At 41.2% G+C, this 21,183-nt stretch overlaps 3 protein-coding genes across 6 annotated transcripts; 1 reads left to right on the plus strand and 2 right to left on the minus strand.

Moving 5' to 3' along the window:
* The first annotated feature begins 1,043 nt into the window (after window positions 1-1,043).
* nadkb (NAD kinase b) lies at window positions 1,044-5,944 on the plus strand. Of its 3 annotated transcripts, none has more exons than XM_053628661.1 (12): window positions 1,044-1,250; window positions 2,603-2,830; window positions 2,927-3,010; window positions 3,196-3,325; window positions 3,470-3,578; window positions 3,680-3,765; window positions 3,859-3,961; window positions 4,163-4,287; window positions 4,531-4,630; window positions 4,767-4,924; window positions 5,236-5,318; window positions 5,475-5,944. In XM_053628661.1, exons 2-12 carry the CDS (start codon window positions 2,604-2,606, stop codon window positions 5,632-5,634), a joined length of 1,365 nt encoding a protein of 454 aa, XP_053484636.1. In that variant the 5' UTR covers window positions 1,044-1,250; window position 2,603; the 3' UTR covers window positions 5,635-5,944. The 3 variants fall into 3 exon arrangements, with proteins under 3 accessions (XP_053484636.1, XP_053484634.1, XP_053484635.1); XM_053628659.1 differs by lacking the exon at window positions 1,044-1,250 and adding an exon at window positions 1,707-1,844; XM_053628660.1 differs by lacking the exon at window positions 1,044-1,250 and adding an exon at window positions 2,051-2,338.
* Window positions 5,942-12,008, minus strand: gng7 (guanine nucleotide binding protein (G protein), gamma 7). Of its 2 annotated transcripts, none has more exons than XM_053628663.1 (4): window positions 11,896-12,008; window positions 10,099-10,198; window positions 9,906-10,023; window positions 5,942-9,231 (listed from the first exon to the last, which is right to left on the minus strand). In XM_053628663.1, the coding sequence occupies exons 3-4, from the start codon at window positions 9,984-9,986 to the stop codon at window positions 9,106-9,108; spliced, it is 207 nt and encodes a 68-aa protein (XP_053484638.1). In that variant the 5' UTR covers window positions 9,987-10,023; window positions 10,099-10,198; window positions 11,896-12,008; the 3' UTR covers window positions 5,942-9,105. The 2 variants fall into 2 exon arrangements, with proteins under 2 accessions (XP_053484638.1, XP_053484639.1); XM_053628664.1 differs by lacking the exon at window positions 11,896-12,008 and adding an exon at window positions 11,553-11,887.
* Window positions 12,009-13,125: 1,117 nt separating this feature from the next.
* Window positions 13,126-20,879, minus strand: zgc:101744 (Receptor expression-enhancing protein 6-like). The gene is made up of 5 exons (XM_053628672.1): window positions 20,633-20,879; window positions 15,343-15,436; window positions 14,531-14,669; window positions 14,271-14,427; window positions 13,126-13,457 (listed from the first exon to the last, which is right to left on the minus strand). Exons 1-5 carry the CDS (start codon window positions 20,748-20,750, stop codon window positions 13,423-13,425), a joined length of 543 nt encoding a protein of 180 aa, XP_053484647.1. The 5' UTR covers window positions 20,751-20,879; the 3' UTR covers window positions 13,126-13,422.
* Window positions 20,880-21,183: the final 304 nt, after the last annotated feature.

The raw sequence follows: 21,183 nt of genomic DNA on the forward strand, positions 1-21,183 counted from the left end.
TTTTATAACTTTAAAAGACAAGTATTTTTCAATAAATCTATTTATTTTTCTAGCCAATTTTTTTTTTTTAACACATAAATGCATTTTTACTTTTTGTAAAAAATTGTGTTACTTAAAAAATGTTACTTGGATACTATCTCTACCTCAAGCAATGTCAAAGCCTTAAAATCCTTTACATTGTGTACAATGTATAATATTTATGCTTTTTTATAATGTACAATTGGGGGCGCATGGTGGCTTAGTGGTTAGCACGTTCACCTCACAGTATTTACTTTTGTATATGCTCAATAAAAAAAATTAATATATATAATGAAGCTGTCAGCTGAAACACCTTTGCTTCAGAGCACACTAGCTAATGCACCCATACACAATAAACAGTAAACAACACAAAAATAAAAGATGTTTCTTGACAAACTGATACCTTAAAACTACCGAATTATCACCATGTGACTGTGCAAAACCTGGACATGGGTGTCTCAGATCTCAGTTTTGGAGTGTTATAGGTAAAAGCACTCCTGTTTCTGTCTCAATGTCATTACCTAACCATGTGCATTTGGAGAAAATTGAAGAAAGTTTCATTTTTCACCCCTTAGATTTTTTTTGTGAAAAATTTTACCTTTCTCAGATTTCCAACAAATTCAAGTCAGGTGTTCGGGAGGTCGAGAAATAAACAGGAGCGCACTTATATTCATTTTAATCAATCAGTATATGTTTGCATCTGTGCGACCAAAATCTGTTTAATTAATGACTATAATACACTGTATCCGCTGATTAAAGTCTCAATTCTTAGCTTTGGAGCATGATAGAACAAAACTAAATGCACTTCTGTTTATGTCTTTATCTCAGTAACATATATAAAATTAATACAATGGAAATCCATATCCATAATAATGCAGGCAGGAGTTGGTAAAGGAAATAAGGAACAGAAAAAGAAAATGCTCAGATCTGCATGGTATGATTGGCAAGACTTCGCAAAGAGAAAAGGAAACAACAAGGCATGACTAACCATACTAATTAAGAGCTGAACACAGAGCAGATGCACACAGTAGGGGAACAACCCAATGACAATACACAGGTGGAGACAGGACTGGAACAAAAAAATGCACACAGCCATAACATAAACAAAAAGCAAGCAGGGCTCACTACACTGGAAACCTTGACCTGCCCTGAGTGGAGGAATTCATAACAGAACCTCCCCTTAAGAGATGGTTCATGAAGTGCGTCATTTAACCTTTGACTACAATATTGAGGTGAGATTGAGGAAACATCTCTGCTTTAGAGCAAGCTAGCTAACTCACCCATTCACACTAAACAGTAAAAAAAAAAAAAAAAAAAAAAACCCCACAAATCTAAAAGACATTTCTTGACAAACTGATGTTTATTTATTGTTCTGCATGTCCACCTTAAAGAATATCAACCAGAAACTATCACCATGTGACTTAGCAAAACCTGGAAATAGGGATCTCAGATCTCAGTTTTGGAGAGTGACAGGATGGAACTAAACACACTCCTGTTTATGTCTCAACCTCCCTAACACACCGTGTGAATTTGTCCTATCTGATGATGCTAAAACCTCAGTTAGAACCCTTGCACTGAGGATTTTTATAATCCTGTGACTACAATCTGAATTCTAGAACCCATTGCTCTGTATTCTACAATTCTGTAAAAATGAAGATGCCAGATTTTACTCTGTAGTTTCTCACCTCAAAATGTGAACAAAACATATACTTCCACTAATAATATATTGATGAAAAACCACAGATTTGCGACATATACAGCTTCCAAATGGGCAAAGTTCATGTAGTCACATACCGACGAAATAATGAGCAATTAAGTGGTTTAAGGTAATAATGGCAACAAGCTGCTGTATTTGTTTGTTTATTTGTTTGTTTGTTTGTTTATTCCTTTATTTCACATGATATGCGCAAATATGTGCAGAATAAACAATACGAACGCACCCTCATGTCCGTGTTAGCGTATCCTTCAAGCTAATTTTAAGAGCTGGTGAGTCAAATTAAAATGAATGCTCTGTGCTGAACCATTTAGCAAAATATTGACTTTTTAGTGTTATTTGTGTTTAATATACATTATGAGGGCGAACTATTTGAAGAGGAAAAACATTCTAGTTAATCTTCGATAGCTAATCTACTGCAGAACCAAGGAGGGCGTTCACTTTCGTCGCTGGTCTATGACGTAATATGCAGCGACTTCAGCGCTCTAAACAGTGTCCAAAGCTCAAATGGATTAGCAACAGATTCAAATTGTATAAAGATGCCTGAACACTGCGTTTGGATTTAAAGGTTTTGCTGACAGTTACAGTTCTTTGCCGGAGTCTGGGGTAAATGTTGTCTTTTAACCTGATAAGAGTTAAGAGTTGGTGGTTTCAGTTGTTGTTGTTGGTTAGACGTTTTGGAAAAATGATTAAAAATAAATGGACATATGAATAAAATGTGTCATGTATCCATGATTTTCATGACATACAAATGAATATCCAGCAAGACTTCAATAAATTATTAAAATACAAAAGATTAACAAGCTTATTTTGCCTATCTGAGTTCATCTTGATCTTTTAAAATGTGTAAATCTTTGTGTGTGTGTTCAGGATGGAGTGTTCAGATGAGAACCAGCCTAATGAGATGCCAGAAGAACAGATCTGTGGCACCGAAGGTCACAGGAAGTCTCCAAAGAGACGGAGAGAGATTAAGCGAAGTCGGCGGAGAGTGAACGGAGCGGAGCAGGCGTGTTCAGGGAGCGAGCTCAGAGGAGACTCCGAGTCACATGACGCCTCTGAGACCAGCGAGAGCTCCACGAAGAGACTGGACAAGTGCAGGTAGTGAGACAGGGTCAGTGACGAGCCAAAACATGGCCACGTTTATTACTGCGATAACATTGATCACAGAACCGTTTCGACTCCTGTTCGTTCCAGACGAGCTCACTTCCTCCACGGCCCGTATCCCAGCACACACTTCGGACCCAAAGCCTGCATCCTGCCCAACCCGACCTCCATCATGTAAGAAATGCACACTCGCCATGTCCCAAACCACACACTGTTCACTACATAGTGGAGAATCTGGTCAGAATGGAGAATATACAATTTGCATTCCCACAATGCATTGCTGTTTGTGTGTGTGTGTGTGTGCGCGCGTGTGTGTGCGCGCGTGCATGCATGCATGCATGCATGTGTGTGTTTATTAGGCACATCCAGGATCCGGTGAGTCAGAGGTTGGTGTGGAACAAGCCGCCACTCAACGTCTTGGTGATCCGCAAGATCCGAGATGAGAACCTGCTAGAGCCGTTTAAGGAGTTGTGCAGTTTCCTCATCCAGGTACGCTCTTCTCCATCTTCATCTTCATCGCAGCGGCCGAGCTTTCGGTCAACAGTCTATATTCAAGATTTATTATGAGTGCCACTGAAGGTTATTTAAAGTGCAGTGCAGTGTAGTAAGCCTGTGTGTGTGTGTGTTTTTTAGGAGAAAGGTCTGAGTGTGTATGTGGAGAAGAAGGTGGTTGAGGATGGAGCTCTGATGGCAGACGAGTCGTTCTCTAGCATCAGGAGACAACTGTGTACCTTCAGAGAGGGTGGATAAGCTGCACCGCACTATACCATACTACACCATATACCACAGAATGAGATTTAAATTCCCGTGTGTGTGTGTGTGTGTGTGTGTGTGTGTGTGTAGGGTTTGATGATATCTCAGACTGTATAGATCTGATAGTGTGTCTGGGAGGAGACGGTACACTGCTGTACGCATCATCACTCTTCCAGGTCAGACATCATCATCATCATCATCATTATGCTGGTGTTTACTTGTGTATTGTGTTAGTGGTATAAAGATGCTCTGTGTGTGTGTGTGTGCAGGGCAGCGTCCCGCCCGTCATGGCCTTCCACCTCGGCTCGCTCGGCTTCCTCACACCCTTTAATTTCGAGACATATAAGACTGAAGTGGACAAAGTGTTCGCAGGTACGCAGAGTCTCCACTGTGAGAGAAAGGGGCTTGGCGTGCATGTGTGTGTGTGCGTGTGTGTGCTAGAACGTTCCAATCGCTCTAAACGCTATACGTTCTATAATCCATCAGATCAGAAACAATGTTACATTTAACTGGTCACTGCTTACCTGAACAAGGTGTTAAGAGTGTGTGTGCATGTGTGTGTGTGTTGCCTAGGTAATGCCGCTGTGGTGCTGCGTAGTCGTCTGAAGGTGAAGGTGATGAAAGGATCACTTCAGAGGGACCAGGAGAACGGCAGTGTTACACACACACACACAAACCCTGTCTCACTGCAGCTACAGGTAACACACACACACACACACACACACACACATCTCCTATCCAAAGTCTAAGGCTGTCTCCATGTCACCAGGCATAAAACACCTTTCATCATCACTTGGCGTTAAATACACGGCAGTGTACACACACACACACACTGTCATAATAAGACACACTAGGTTTTAATTACACACACACACACACACACACACACACACACACACACAGAGTATACATGATGTCTAGGTGTGTGTGTGTGTGTGTAGGTGCTGAATGAGGTCGTGGTGGACAGAGGTCCCTCCTCTTACCTGTCCAACGTTGATCTGTACCTGGATGGACGTCTCATTACCTCCGTGCAGGGAGATGGTGAGTGTTCAGAGGTCAAAGTTCATCTGAGCAAATGGTGTTTGTGACCTGTGTATGGAGTAGGATGTGTGGTATGGGACACGCCCACTTTATCCTGATAGTAGTGAGTTTGACTCTGCCCCCTGTCTGTGTGCAGGTGTGATTGTGTCGACACCCACAGGGAGCACGGCGTATGCAGCGGCAGCAGGAGCGTCCATGATCCACCCCAACGTCCCTGCCATCATGGTCACGCCCATCTGCCCTCACTCACTCTCCTTCAGACCCATTGTCGTGCCTGCTGGGGTCGAGCTCATGGTGAGACTTGGAGAGAGTGAGACAGTTACATGTGAGATAAAAAGAGACAGTGAGACATGGGGGAGAGAGTGAGATAGAGTAACGAAGGAGAGTGAGATAGAGTGATGGGAGAAAAAGAGACAGAATGAGGGTAAGACAGTGAGACAGATGGAGAGAGGGTGAGACAAGTGACAGGGGAGAGAGTAACAGTAGAGAGAGTAAGACAGACTGACACAAGGGAGGGAGTGAGAGTGAATCGGAGAGTGAGAAAGAAAGTGAGACAGGTGGATGATTTCTGTTTATTCAGATAATCTGTGTGTGTGTGTGTTTAGATCGCTCTCTCTCCAGACGCTCGGAACACGGCGTGGGTTTCCTTCGATGGCAGGAAGAGACAGGAAATCCAGCATGGAGACAGGTGAGACAATCACTCCCTTAGCCCTTAATGGGCTGCGTCCCAAATCACACACTACTGCAGAAATCAGCTTACTGTGTGTTTAGAACAATACCACAGTGGTATAGAAGTGTGTGTGTGTGTGTGTGCATTATTAATCCTTTCTGTGTGTGTGTGCAGCATTAAGATCACTACATCGTGTTACCCGGTTCCGTCTCTGTGCCGTCACGGACTGGTGTACGACTGGTTCGAGAGTTTAGCAGAGTGTTTACACTGGAACATCCGCAAGAAACAAACACACCTGAGCGATGCCTCTGACTCCACCGACACCGACACCTGATTCTCTCTCTCTCTCATACACACACACACACACACACCTGCATGATGGTCTGTAATAGTAAAGTGCTCAGATGATGTCATTCTGTATTTATTTTAATTACATGCTTCATTAATGAGTGTGAAGTGACATTCCAGTGTGTGGCTCAGCACCTCCTGTGGACAAATTGCAGCACTGTCAAGAAAAATTTTAAATAATAATAATAAGATACAATAAAAACCCGCACTGGAGCCGCACTCTGACCTCACACTTGTAATGTTGATATTTAAAAATGAAGAATAAGAGCAATAAAGTGACAAGCAGCTCTGAGTGACATTATTCATCTTTATTTACTTCTATGTCTTTAAGATTTTTTTTTCTTCTCGATTTCAAACAGCAATTTTTTTAAATCCACAAAATATTAACAGTGTGCAAGAAAACATGATTTATGGCATGTCCGAGAGAAACGGTTACAAAAAATAGAGATATCTTCATAATCGAGGCAGAAAGGATGCACGCAGGGGAGAGAACAGAGTGACAGATGGAGGTGGAGCTCACACACACACACACACACACACACACACACCCTTTGTTGTGTGATGTATCATCATACATCAGTAAAATGAACTGTTAGTGAAACTTGGCACTGAATCTCCACAGAGTGGGATTTTTGCAGACATCAGCTGCTCTCTTTCTCTCTCTCATACACAGAGTTGGCACATATTTAAATATTTAAGACTAGTGATTATTGTGAGCACATATTCCTTCAAAATGTCCATAAATAAGGATGTACACTTGAATCACGCTCGAGCCTGAACTCCGGGCTCGCAGTTTTAAGGTATGTGATGAGGGTGCCATTACTTTTGCACCACACTCATCAGTCAGAGAGTTATTTGTTGAAACTTCTAGTCACTTGTGTGCAAAATAAAAATAAAATAAAAAATACTGGAACGTCGAACAGGAAGTGATGTAACACTCTTCACATGCTCCCTACCTAGGCACACTCCCAGGCCTGTGTGAGGAGCACAGCAGGTTTCCCTTATAAACACACACCTCAAATATCGCCACGTATAGTCATAGACAGACACACACAGACACGTGCACAGTCCCATAAATTCTGTTTGGTCCTGAAAAAAAATAATAAATCACTGAAATTTGGCACTTGAATGTTTTTTTTTCTTATGCAGGAGCTTGTCATCTTGAACGGCCATTTTGTTAGATTGGGGTTGGGTCTCTCTCTCTCTCTCGCTCTCTCTCTCTCACACACACACACACTCACACACAAACACACACGTAAATAAACTGCTGTGTGTTTCCATCAGCTGCTCTTCTGTTGAATGTATGAATCAAGCACACTGGCTCTGTTCCAATACAGCCTTCGACTCTCCCCGTTGGTTACTTCATCAGCAAGAGTAAAGATCAGAACTTTACTGTAGGAGCAGCAGTTACCCAGGATGCATTGTTGCAATCTGACAAAACCTGTGGCACAAGCGAGGGTGCGCTAGACAGAAAAGGAATTGGGACAAAGCTGGAATACACACTCACTCCCACCTCTTTACCTATAGGCTGCGTCCCAAACCACTTCACTGTTCCCCTGACCAGTTGTCATGGAAACCCTCGCTGTGGCTGGTAAACGTGTGGCACCACTTGCTAATGACGGTGTAGTGCGGTGGTTTGGGACGCAGCCCATAGAGACTGGAATGCACACACACACATTCCATTTTTAAAAATTGTGTAGCAGGTGTAGTAACCCAAAATTATTTTTCTGAGTGCTCTAGAACCTTCATATTCTAAAACCCCGTCCACTGAACCGACGAGTATAGAACCTTCCTGAAGAGGTTCTGAATTTTTCAATCTGAGGATTCTGGAACCTCCAGAGCCCTGAGTAGGAACATCTGCACTGGGCATTGGGAACTTTTCTTGCGCTCGTGATTCAAGAACCCTGACAACCACTGCGAACTTTAGAGCCTCTACACTGGGGGTTTGTAACTTTCGCACTGATGATTCTAGAACCCTGACAGGCATCAGAAGATTTGCATTGTGGATTCTAGAACCCTTTTCAGTTGACGATTCTAGAACCTTCGGAGCCCTGAGTATTCGGGTACCTCTGCCGTGGTACTGTAACCTTTGTCCTGAGGATTCCAGAACCCTTACCCTTTGTGCGGAAGGTTCTGGAACCTCCTTACTTTACGTCTAAAACCTCCACCTTCTACAACAATTCTTCATTTGAGCAGCCTAGAACGTTGGAGACGTCTAGAATGTCCATGCAAAAGTCTACAACCTTGCAGAGGTTCCTGGAACGGGTGCACCTCAGAGTCTAGGAACCTTCATGTCACAAATTCTAGAGCCTTTGCACCTAAGAGCCTACGTCCTTTGTGGCGAGGACTGTAAAATCTTAGAACCCTGCTGGAAAAACTCTAGAACCGACAGCGTGGAGTTTAGACCTGTAACACTGGAGATTACAGAACCCCATCCAGAATTCTAGAACCTAGTCAAATTCATCGTGAATAAAAACATTCAGACGGAACACACACACACACACTGAGTATTGAGTGGAACCCAGAACACAAGGTGTGGAGGAGGAAGTGAGGAGGAACAGGACAGGAAAGAAAGATCACAGGAAGAGAGAACACAGGAGAACCGTGCCTCTGTTTATCAAACACTGTACAGCGAAAGAAAAGCGTAACACACAGCTAGCGTTAAAGAGTCTCGCGCACACACACCGCCTTTCTAAACAAAGTTTATACACGGGGCTTGTGGGTTCTGCGTGGACTTTACAATCAGAGTTCCAGATTGACTTTTACTGGAGTTAGAGAACTGAAGGTGAGGTAGGTTAGAACCGATACCTCCATATGTTCCTGCAGAACCTTCACTGATTCACTGCGGTTCACCACATGCTGAATTATTACTCAGATGTTCCACAACACTGATGTCTGCAAAGGCGTGTACAAAACTTCACGCAGGTACGTTCTTCGGAAAATAAAAAGAGTAGAAAAAAAGAAAGAAAGAATGGAACATACTGAGAACCTGTAGGCCTGGATGTGTCCCAAACCACACCATGTTCTCTACACCCTACTCACTGCATCATGCACGGAACGTCATCAGGACACGACCCTGCTGCAGTGCATTGTGGGAGTGAACGAGTGCTCCAAACTGGCAAAAGCAGAGCACTATGTAGGGAACAGGATGAGGATTGGGACGCAGCCGGACGGGTGTTCAGCTGTACAGGTCACTATTTTCCTCTACTTCTTTTCCTCTTCTTCTTTTCATCCCTTTCTTCCCATTCCCTGCTCATCATATACACACTCATCCCTCGTTCTCAGTGAGGAGAGAGACGGGTGTTTTATTCTCCTCTTCTCTGTGCGTTATATTAGGTAATGTAGCAAAGGGAAAAAAGAAACAAAAAGGAGTAAAGCAGGATGGATGGACAGACAGATAAAGAGAATGACTGATGGATGGATGAGAATGAGAGAGAGAGTGAGAGAGAGAGAGTGGCTATAGGAGGATGCAGGGTTTTTTATCTTTAAAGGGGTTTTCGGAAGTGGGCACGCCCACCAGGAGGGCGTCGCTGCGTGCGTGCTGCTCACAGTAACTCATCAGATCAGCGGCCGCCTTAGACACCTGAGAGTGAGAGAGCGTGAGAGTGAGAGAGAGAGAGTGTGTGAGAGAGAGAGAGAGAGAGAGAGAGAGAGAGAGAAAGACACTGTAACCATGACAACCAGTCCAGCCCTTGCTAATACCGGCTAACTAACTAGCTATGGCAGAAGTAGATGGCAGTTTAAAATGGCTGCCTTAAACTCTTAACCGTGCCTTCATGGAGACAGGAGAGGATTCTAGAACCTTCAGAGCCCTGACTAATCAGGAACCTGTGCAACGGGGACTTTTGCGCTGATAATTCTAGAACCCTTATACACTTCCAAAGGTTTGCCCTAGTGATTCTAGAACGTTTCCACCAAGAGGTCTCAAATTCTCTAGCTGAGGACCCTAGAACCTTCAGAGACCTCTGCATAGGGGATTTGCTCTGATCATTCTAGAACCCTGACAGCCATCAGAAGGTTTAGACAGAAGATTCTACAACCTTCCTGCCAAGATGTCTTGAACCTTCTAGCCAACTGTTCTACAACCTTCACAACCATCAGTTCTTGCCAAGAAATATTGAACCTTCATCTTCTAGCTGATCATTCTAGAACCCTTACAGCCAAACCACCATCTGTGAGGGTGAATCTAGTGTTAATGCTGTAACATGTGTTAAGAATACGTCTCCACACGTATTATTATTATTAGTGTGTGTGTACCTTGATACGCTCGATCCCTGCCTCGATCCTCAGCTGCTCCACCAGTTTCCTGGCCTGTGCTATGTTATTACTTGTAGACATTCTGGGCCATCAGTTATCGCACCACTGAGTGAGAAATCTGAACACACACACACGTGTGTCAGGTTTATTTATTACAGGTACTGAAAGTGTTTAGTGTTCCAGTATCACTCACTGCTGAAAGCCAAAGTGAAGTGGGGCTGAGGTTCTCCACACGGGTTCTGGGTCTGATGATCAGGATTGATGGATCTGCACACAAAATCTTCACACTGTTCCTGCACAAACACAAAAACACACCAGTGTGAGATGAATGATGCGTGTTTAAACTCTCTCTCTCTCCCCTTCTCTGAGCGATGTTAATTATACGGCTAGGACCCAGGTGAGTGCAGTGTAATTAACACACTTGTCAGAACATCAGATGTCAGAATGTGTGAATTAACCCGGTCCTAAGGAGGCACTTTATAAGTCCCCTACTTTACAGCTAGCTTAGGGGGCGGAGCAAATGTCAGAAGCTGAGATGCGTTTGAATATATGCTAATGAGAAGTGAAGAGGTGTAGTGATGACCGACAGGAGCGCATGAGGGCATAGCACTTCGCTTTGCTTCCTATTATCCAGCGATCATGGATTTATATATCACATCAAGATACCGCGGTATGTTTTCAGCGAAAAAAAAACTTTAATTCAAACAATTGAGTTTAAACATCTACAGAGAGATTATAATATTTTTTTGAGTTTGTGTATTTACATCTTTTTGGTGTTTAATATCATTCCTTGTGCATCGCGCAAAACTAAACAAATGTTAATTTATTACCCTGACCATACTGAAGTTCATTAATTAATTAGATTTATTTATGTGACATACCGCTGTTTAACATCAAACAAGAATGACCTTTTTTCAGTCAAGATTCTAATAACTGTTTTATGCTGAATTATAAAACATTATTATTTTTATGGACAATTAAAAAAATTAATTGAGCATAAAATTTTAACTGTGAAATTTTTCAAATGTATTTAGGGTTAATAATCGACATTTTATTTAAAGTATTTAAGGCTTCAATTATCGTTCCGTCTTTATGCTTTTATTTTATTCATATTTTTCATTTATATAGAGTGTTTGTGCAATTTTATTGATCCGTTCCATTTCATTCCAGGATCTTAATGATCATTTTTATTTAATTTATTTTAAGTTTTTAAAGGTTATTTTCTTTCATTTCACTTTCATTATTTACTTTCTAATTTCCTGGTGCTTAATTGTCATTTAATTTATGAGAGTTTTTTTCCTAATTAAACTGCTTTATGTTTTATTTTAAAAAAAAACGAATAGAAAGAACATTTTTGAGAATAAAAAACAATATTGCGATAATACCGTGAGCCGTGATAGTACAGTGTGTATCACGGTGTGTGTGTGTGTGTGTGTGTGTGTGTTAAAGGCCTGTTTTTTCCCCCTCTTTACACTGATAGAGACACACTGGATGTTTAGGACAAAATGTCGGACATGATCCTGCAGTGTGTGTGTGTGTGTGTGTGTGTGCGTGTGTGTGTGTGTGTGTGTGTGTGTGTGTGTGGGTAACGCTGTAAATAAACAATAAACAGTAAATAATAAACACAGTGGGTTTTTTCCTCCTCACAGCTGCGGAGTAAACACGGTGACAGCAGGCGCGTGCAGCCGTTAACATCACAGCTAACGGAAATATCTCCACACACCAAGCAGTTTAATCACTAATCCTCTTTCTCTCATCCGCTTTCCCATCTTTCTCACAATATCATCTTTACACACCTGAATATAAACATTAATATAAATGTAAGCGAATAAAACGAGCCCGCTGTGGGATTCGTGACACTGCTGAGGAGAAGAAAAAAAAAACACCGTTAGCAGCGATTTCCTCTGACAGACTGAATGACACACTGCAGGTTTAAAAAAAACATTAATACACAATTTTAAAACCAACACCGCGATGATAAAACACTCACCTCAGTGTCCAGTGTGTGTGAGTGTGTGTGTGTGTGTGTGTGTGGAGGAAATGTTTAAAGGGCTGGATTTACTCCGTTAGCCTTTAGCCGTTGTGTGTCCACCCGAATCCCCCCTTCTGTCTGTCACGCCCCGATCTATCGCCCCGCCCCCTGATTCACACCGCGCATGCGCAGCACGCTCTGGCAGGAGTCGGCTACGCATGCGCAGTTCGGCTCAAGCGGTGACACGCAGTAACATTAATAATGATAATAATTAAATAAGAAATCTTTATTTTGTTATATAATATGTAAATATCATATATTCTGGATTAATAATCAACAATTATTCATTATCGGCCTGCATTATTCTACAGGCAAGTATAGAGGTATATTATTTTTAATTTAACGAGGTTTCTTAGTTGGTTTTGGGTTTAAAGTAATATGGTTTATTTTTTTATGGATTTGAGTAATTGTATGTCCTACAGCATTATTAAAGTAATTTAAAGCATTTTAAAACATTATGGAAAAACTGAGGTGAAATCACAATCCTCTGAGTTTTTTTTGCTCATTTTAAAGCATATCATGCCATATTTACACTAAATTACAAATAACCCTGAAGAACTGATTCTTTTGAAGCTTCTCATATACAAGTATGTGCTTTACATGTACTTTATAATGTGTTCTATACCACGTGATTAAACGTAAATCCAAAGAAATGACACAATCAATAATATCTTAAACTTCAATTAATGTTTCATTTTAAAAATATATACTATACAGACTATAATAGAACAAAAATATATTTATTTAGAATTTTATTAATTTGATCTCCCAGGGTATGTTACCCTGCTAACATCCAAAATCAGTATTTATTCGTTTAAAATGCATGTATTAAGAAATAAATCAATCTTTTTGCACTAAACATGTTGAAGCTGTTAATGACTTGAACGTCCGAGTTAAATTTTTGTCTGATCACAAAAACACGACTCCACCTGCAGCTCCAGCGAAGTTTTTTATTATTATTATTTGTTTGTTTCTCATTGTGGTTGAGGTTTGCTATTCCCTGAAAAGGTGCCATTACATTTGGAATTGAGTATATATATTTAGCGAACGTCTGTTCTGTTTGAGGGTTTGTGCCAGAGCTCAGAGAGTAGTAGCTGTAGCAGTAGGTAGATATTTAGCCTGTCGTTGTTTAGTCCAGTTTAAAAATAAAAATAAAAACACTTTGGTGTCAAAGATTTACAACAGCACTCAGATTTTGTGAAAGTTTATTATTATTTTATTATTTTAAGTATTAAAACTGATCTGGAACAAAAACACACATTGTTCTTCATGAACAAGTCATAGTTAGGAAGTGAAGTGATGCGTTAACATTAATTCACAGTTATAAGAATGATATTAATGATATATAAACAGCTGGAGCTCAGTCACTGATGGTGATGATGAAGATGAAGATGATGAAGATGATGATGAAATGTAGGTGACAATTAAAGGCACTGTGGTGAAAAGAAATTTCCTCATTTTCTTCACATCACCTCCTAAAAATGATTATTTATCCTTATCGCTGGCCAACAGAGTGAAACCTGAACCAGAGACAAGAATAAAAAGAAAAACACAGAAATAAAGAATTAAAGGTTAAATCTATAACAGTGTATATGGAGTACTGCTGCAATGCATTATGGGTACTCTGTACCACCCAGACTAGACAATCCACCATATTGGAAAGGTCCAGGATGCAGCTCAACTCATCAAATCAGTTCAGACACTTTTATGTTTAATTATTTTTTGTTTTTTTGTTCAGAACGTCACACATTTCTGCATGTTGCAGGTAAACAAAGAAAAAAAACAACAACAATAATAATAATAATAATAATAATAATAATAGTCCTTAGCAACTGACTAGCAACCCTCTAGCAACCACCTGGAATAACATAGTAACCATCTTGCAATACCATAGCAACCACCTAGCAATACCCTAGCAACAATATGGAATTCCATAGCAACCAACTGGGTTAGTATAGCAACTACCTAGCAACACCATAGCAACCACCTAACAATGTGTTAGCAACCAACTGGAATATCATGGCAACTACCTTGCAACACCCTAGCAACCACCTGGAATACTATAGCAACCACCTAGCAACACTTTAACCTTTAAACATTTCAACGTTTTTAACATTAAAATCTTTACACATTATACACATTTAGTCTTTTGACCTTTACACCATTACATGTTTTTATATTTTAAAATCAATAACAACAAAACACTGTAATATCGTTTAACTCTTTCAGCGTGTTTAGCGAGCTCCGCCAAACATCAAAGTTCATCCATTAACTTCGAACAGTAATAAGTGATGCAGCGCATGCTAATGTTAAGCACTAGGTGTGGTGTGTACCCTCTTTAGCCGCACTCTTGGCTTTTCCGCTCAGGTCTTTCACCATGCTGTCGAGCGCCGCCTCGTGCTGCAGGAAGAATGGACGAACCACTCGAGTGTAGATCAGCTGAGAACCGTTCCAGGACACGGGGGCCATGCACCATAACAGGAACACACACTGCACAAACACACACACACACATATATTAACCCGAGTGCTCTGTAATCACACACACACACACACACACACACAGATAAACACAATGAATGAAGTGTAAAAACCTTTCCAGCGTAATAAAATGGAAACCAGTAGAGGAAAATGTCTGAGAAAAACTCGGCCACGCTGAAGATACCGTACACCACCCAGTATGTCAACCACTGTGTGTCGTCCTCTTTATTCCTGCTCTCGATCGCTTTCACACTGCACACACATGCAAACACACACATACACAGGGTCAAAAGTTAATCTGATAAAAATAAAGTCAGCATTCCTGTTCAAGGAATCATGGTAAAGTGTATTCTCACTCACACACTCACTTACTCACTCACTTACTCACTCACACAGTCACTCACACAGTCACTCACACAGTCACTCACACTCACACACTCACACTCTCTCACTCATTCACTCACACTCACTCACTCATTCACTCACTCACACATTCAATCACTCACACACTCACTCACACTCATTCACTCACACACTCACTCCCTCACACACTCACTCACTCACTCACACACTCACTCACACACTCACTCACTCACTCACACACTCACTCACTCACTCACTCACACACTCACACACTCCCTCACTCACACACTCCCTCACTCACGCACATACTCACGAACTCACTCTCTCTTGCACTCACTCACTCTCTCACGCACTCTCTCACACACTCACTTTCTCACGCACTCTCACGCACTCACTCTAGCACTCTCTCGCACTCACTCACACATACTCACACTCTCTCACACACTCACACTCACTCACACACTCACACGCACTCTCTCTCGCACTCACTCACACATACTCACACTCTCTCACGCACTCTCTCTCGCACTCACTCACTCACACATACATGTGTCATACTTACGAAGCGTAGGCAGGGTAGACGAATCCAATCAGGTTGCAGAGGAGAGATGCACCGTAACCAAATAACAGGTACAGCGCCATGATGCACAGTGTACCTACACACACACACACAATAAGAACATGAGTTTCCCTCACCTGCAGTTTTCTGAAGAGGAGTAAAAAGATCCTTAAAACCAATAAAATACTCTAAGCCAAAACACACACACACACACACACACACATACACACACACACACACAGAGCAAACACATGGCCTGGAATCACAAGCACATGAGCCACACAAACCTGCTCAAATACACACACACCCTCATAGTACACCCTCATAGTACACACACACACACACACACAAACACACACACACATACACACACACACACACAGAGCAAACACATGGCCTGGAATCACAAGCACATGAGCCACACAAACCTGCTCAAATACACACACACCCTCATAGTACACCCTCATAGTACACACACACACACACACACAAACACACCAAATGTGACCCAAACACATTGACACACACACACACTAACCCTAACACACACAAAACACGAACATGAGCCGGACAAACAAAAACAAAGTGAGCATAGTGTTTCCTTGTCACATGTCTCTGCAGGAGTGTGTGAGATTCCTGTGCAACATACAGAAAGCCATGTATGTGTGTATGTGTGTGTGTGTCAGTGTTGGGTAAGTTACTCAAAAAAAGTAATACACCATTTTAAAATCAATTATAATCTGATGACATTACTGATTACTACATGTAAAAAAATAATCAGATTACTACCTACTTTATTTTCAAAACCTTCAATCCTACAAAAATACACTACAAAAACGTCGGATTTATCATAAAACTTGCCTCGGGTGTGTCACTGTGTAGGACGACCAGACCGATAAAATATAAAACTTTTCTAACTAGGCTAGTTTGGAGTCGCTAGCCAAGAGGAGGTACAGCTAAGCTATCACTGTATGTGTTTAGCTGCTACAGAGCCATGCAGAGTTCATTATATTTCATCATGTTCATGTAAACTGGAACTCATATAGACATTTAAATGGCTTATTCTCCTGCTCAGCATCAGAGGATGTTTCTGTTTCAGTTTCAACACCTTTACTGGTTTAAATAAATATAAACCTCGGCTTATATCCATTTTTCCTCACACTGACTGTGAGCTAGCGTTTAGCAGAATTGAGAGACTGTCAGCCAATAAGACGCGAGTATTTCCACGTGTGTATTTTCCTGTAAACGCTGTCTCACTGATCTCGCCTGCATTCACTGAAGATAATAAATTACAGGTGTCCTCTTTTACTGACGTTCAGTTACGTTGTGACAAACCGGAGAATTATTCAGGGCTAAAGATAAAAAATCTTCAGGGCAACAGCCCCCAAAATACGTTTTAGCCAACTTTCTGTGTGTGTGTGTAAAAAAAACAACGTATTTAAGCAGCACACACACCAGAACAGAAAGAGACCAAACAGGACTGGCAAGTGTGTGTGTGTGTGTGTGCATGTGTGCGTGTGTATGTGCACTGTGGTTATTTGTGTAGGGAAATAAGTACCAGCTGCACGTCATTCAAATTCAACTGATCCGCTAAGTTCAGTTCCTCTGCTCTTGTGTTCAGGTCAAACTTTGCGTTTTTATTAAATATCAAAATAATTCTAAAAATAATTTGTACGAACTCGCGTCCAATTTCTCTCGCAAACGTCAACTCGAAAAAACACAGAACTGTTCCACTCGATTTGACATGAAGAACAAGTGGAAATGAAACCGTGTGTGCGAGAGAGTTACTGCCATCACGACGTGTCAATGTTACTGCAGTTACTGTGACGACACAGACGTGTTTCTATAGCGACGCAGCGAAATGACAGATTCCACAGCTAGTAATTAGCTAAACCGTCGTTCAGCATCGTGTACTTGTTTGTTTTGGATTTTTATTACTATTGTTATTATTATTATTATTCTGCCCTAAAACGGACCGTGCAGACCAAACCATGAGTCGTAGAGAGCTGAAACTTTGAGCACTACAGCGTTGGAAAGTTTCGGCCCAATCGGCCAGATGGTGGCACTATAGTGAGCAAAACCAATTTTCTTTAGAAAAATGGTCATAACTTTTGTATTATATCGATGGAATCCTTGGTACAAGACAAACAAAATGGATATCTCCGCCATCTTGGATTTTTTGTAAAACCTACTTTTGCGAACTAGTTCTAGGTTTTTCATCTGATCGGAACCAAACCAGTGCCAAATTGGCTGTAACTATGGAACCGTTGATCCGATTGACTTCAGAATTTGCATACAGTGTCTTTGTCTCAGGAGCCATCACGTCATGGCCAATCAGCTTTCAGAAGCTGTTAGACAAGGTTAACAATGGCCGAACGGAACGAAACTTGATAGACCTATTTGACTCTTGGTCTAAGAGGTTTCTGCAAAGTTTTTTTTAAATCGGCCACTAGGTGGCACCATCACGAGTTCTCTTAACGGTTATATATAACGGTTATATGTTTTTAAAAAAACACAAGTAATATATATATATCAGATGATAGCTCTTCTCATTCTAAACAACTTTGTCTCAAGAACCATTGGTGTCCGTCAAACCGTTCTGTAAATATTTCAGATAATGTTAAAAACCTACTTTTGCAAACTAGTCGTAGGTTTTTCGCTCAGTATCAGAGAAAGAAGTGCTACATGATTCTCTGGAGTCTATTTATAATAAATAATAAAAAAAAGTTTAAATATTGATTTTACGTGTCGACAGCACGCCAAAGTAAATGTAGTGGTCACATTAGTTACATAGTAATAATTCTTAAACGGCATTTGGTATTTTCACCAAACTTGGTATACTTATGTAAGGGCTCAATCTGAGGTCCACAAAAATTGTGGAGTTTGACCACTTGGTGGCGCTAGAACAGAAAAAGAAAAACATGAAAATGGCTGTATAAATGGTGTGTAAATGATTAGATACAGGCCCTACAGTGCTTGAACCCAGATAATTGCTGCTCGCAGCTATATTTTCTTCTGTTTTCGTGTACATCTCATACTAAATAGTTTTAGATCTTCAAACAAAATAAGGCAACCTGAGTGAACACAATACAGTTTTTATCTTTTTTTATTGAAGCAAAAAATGTTATCCAACATCTATCACCAATGTTTAAACTTAAAATCTGGTTGTGCCGCCTTTAGCAGTAATAACTCCAACCAAACACTTCTAATAAGTCTTTCACTTTATTCTAGGACTAGGACTTACTCCTATGCTTTGGATCATTGTCTTGCTGCATAATCCAGTTGCGCTTGAGTTTCAACTTACGGACTGAAGACTGGACATTCTCCTTTAGGATTTTCTGGTAGAGAGCAGAATTCATGTTTCCCTCAATTACTGCAAGTTGCCCAGGCCCTGAAGCAGCAAAGCATCCCCACACCATCTTAGTGCCACCACCATGCTTGACTGTAGGTATGATGTTCTTTTTGTGGAATTCTGTATTTGGTTTACGCCAGATGTAACGGCACCCCTGTCTTCTTAACAGTTCCACTTTCGACCCATCAGTCCACAGAACATGCCAAAAGGTTTGAGGATCATCAAGGTGTGTTTTGGCAAAATTCAGACAAGCCTTAATGTTCTTCTGGGTTAGCGGTGGTTTTCACCTCGCCACTCTTCCATGGATGTCATTTTTGTCCAGTGTCTTTCTGATATTGGAGTCATGAACAGTGACTTTTATTGATTCAAGAGAGGCCTATAGGTCCCTTGATGTTGTCCTTGGCCCTTTTGTGACTTCCTGTATGAGTCATTGCTGTGCTCTTGGAAGAATTTTGGAAGGTCGGACAATGCTGGGAAGGTTCACTACTGTGCTAAATTTTTGCCATTTGGAGATAATGACTCTCACTGTGGTTCTTTGGAATCCCAGAGCCTTTGAAATAGCTTTGTAACCCTTCCAAGACTGATGTATTTCAATCACCTTCTGCCTCATCATTTCTGGAATTTCTTTCAACTTAGGCATAGTGTGTTACTAGGTAAGACCTTTTAACCAACTTCATGCTGCTGAAAAAGTTCCATTTAAGTGTTGATTTGATTGAACAGGGTTTGCAGTAATCAGGCCTGGTTGAGTCTAGTCCAGCTGAACCCCATTATGAATGCAGTTTCACAGATTCGCAGCACCTCCTGAGCGGTTCAGATACTTGAGGACGGAGTTATAAATAACCTGGAGAGCAGCTGTGAGATGAGAAATCCAAACCAGCGAGAGGACGAGGGTGTGTCCATAATGCACACACACATCCTACATACTACATACATGTGGGTTTTTTTTTTTTTAAAAGCTGCCGCCTTTTGATGACATCATCAGGACTCCCCTCTAGAGAATACAGCAGTTAGCTCAGCTGATGGGATTTGTTTAAATTTCCATCTCATGGGTTTTTTTGCACTACAGTACTAATGGATAAGCAGTGCAGCATTATCGATGCCGACCTTTGGTCAGAAGGTGTTGATTAGTTTTCTATAACAGCAGATCTGACAGTAGCGCAGGTTTATATTAATGCGCGCATTCTGATACGTTATGGTTTCTATAGCAACGGCTCGTTTACAGGGACGTGTACAGCAGACGTGCCACTGATAATAAACAGATTAAAAAACATGTGTAATGAGATCTTTATGTAATGTTTATGGAAGGAGTCTCCAGTGTCAGCGCTGTGTAACAGTTTGAGGTAAAGGTGTAACTTTAAGTTTTCTGACATGTTCAGAACAGAGGAGTTTACACTTCTTTACTGTTTCACTGTAACATGCGTAACAAACTGCATTTTTGTTTTTATGTCTTATTAACTTAAAGAGAGAGAATAAAGAGTTAGAATAAAGAGAGGGAATAAAGAGAAGCTGGTGAGGGAACGGGTGTTTATAGCTGCTAGACCAGGACAACAGGAACTAACTTGTTTTACAAAAGCTAAATGTAACTATAAACAGAAAAAAGTATGACGTGTCATTCTTTAATAAATAATAAGGTGTAATAGTTGGTGAGTTGCTGTGGCGTAAGAGGAATAAAACACTTGGGAACGTGCTGTTAGAGGAAAATAATCAACTTCAGGGTGTAACAGTAACTCCACTTCAACACTCCACCCTGTTGTTGATTAATTTACTAACACACACACACACACATTTTATTCCTTACATAATACAAAGAAAGCTCTGGGTACACTCAGCTCTGTGTGTGTGTGTGTGTGTGCGTGTGTGCGTGTGATCCAGGTGAAGGTGTGGCGTAAAGAAGTTAAAGTTCAGTGTGTGTTTGTGTGTGTCCGTTAACTGAGTCCATACCTGAGGCGATGTAGTGTCTCTGGACGCCGGTGCGCCGCTCGAGCTCCGCTAAACAGTCGGTCAGCAAGTTCTTCTCCGTTAAAAACGCCTCGTAGCGCTCCGTCACCGCAGCCCACATGACGGCAAAGTCGCGTGGTTGTCTATGTGTGCGGTAAAGTGCGGGATCAACGAGCAGAAAGGTGCGGTAAACTCACCGTGTCGCTCCTCTCTCTCTCTCCCCGCTACAGCCTGGCAGGTGCACGCGCGCGTGACGTGACTATCCCAGGGTTAGGGTTAGCCAACCAGAGAGCGGGATTCCTGCTACGTCACGTGTGTCACTCTGCGGCGGTTAATAAATAATAACTGGTGATATTTTATTATTAATTATTAATCAACTCATCAATCCGCCTTTCATTATTAATCTTTTCCTTCTTTATTCTAGTTTCTTTAACAGTTAAAACCTTTGGGGAAATAAAAGTAGATTATTGCAGGTTTTAATTCCCCTGAACACTTTTTCCCCCCTCCCTGCTGCTTTCATTTCTCATCTTTTATCATTTTAGCTGCGTTCTCTT

The sequence above is a fragment of the Ictalurus furcatus genome, chromosome 7, assembly GCF_023375685.1.
Source record: "Ictalurus furcatus strain D&B chromosome 7, Billie_1.0, whole genome shotgun sequence".
Classification (NCBI taxonomy): Eukaryota; Metazoa; Chordata; class Actinopteri; order Siluriformes; family Ictaluridae; genus Ictalurus; species Ictalurus furcatus.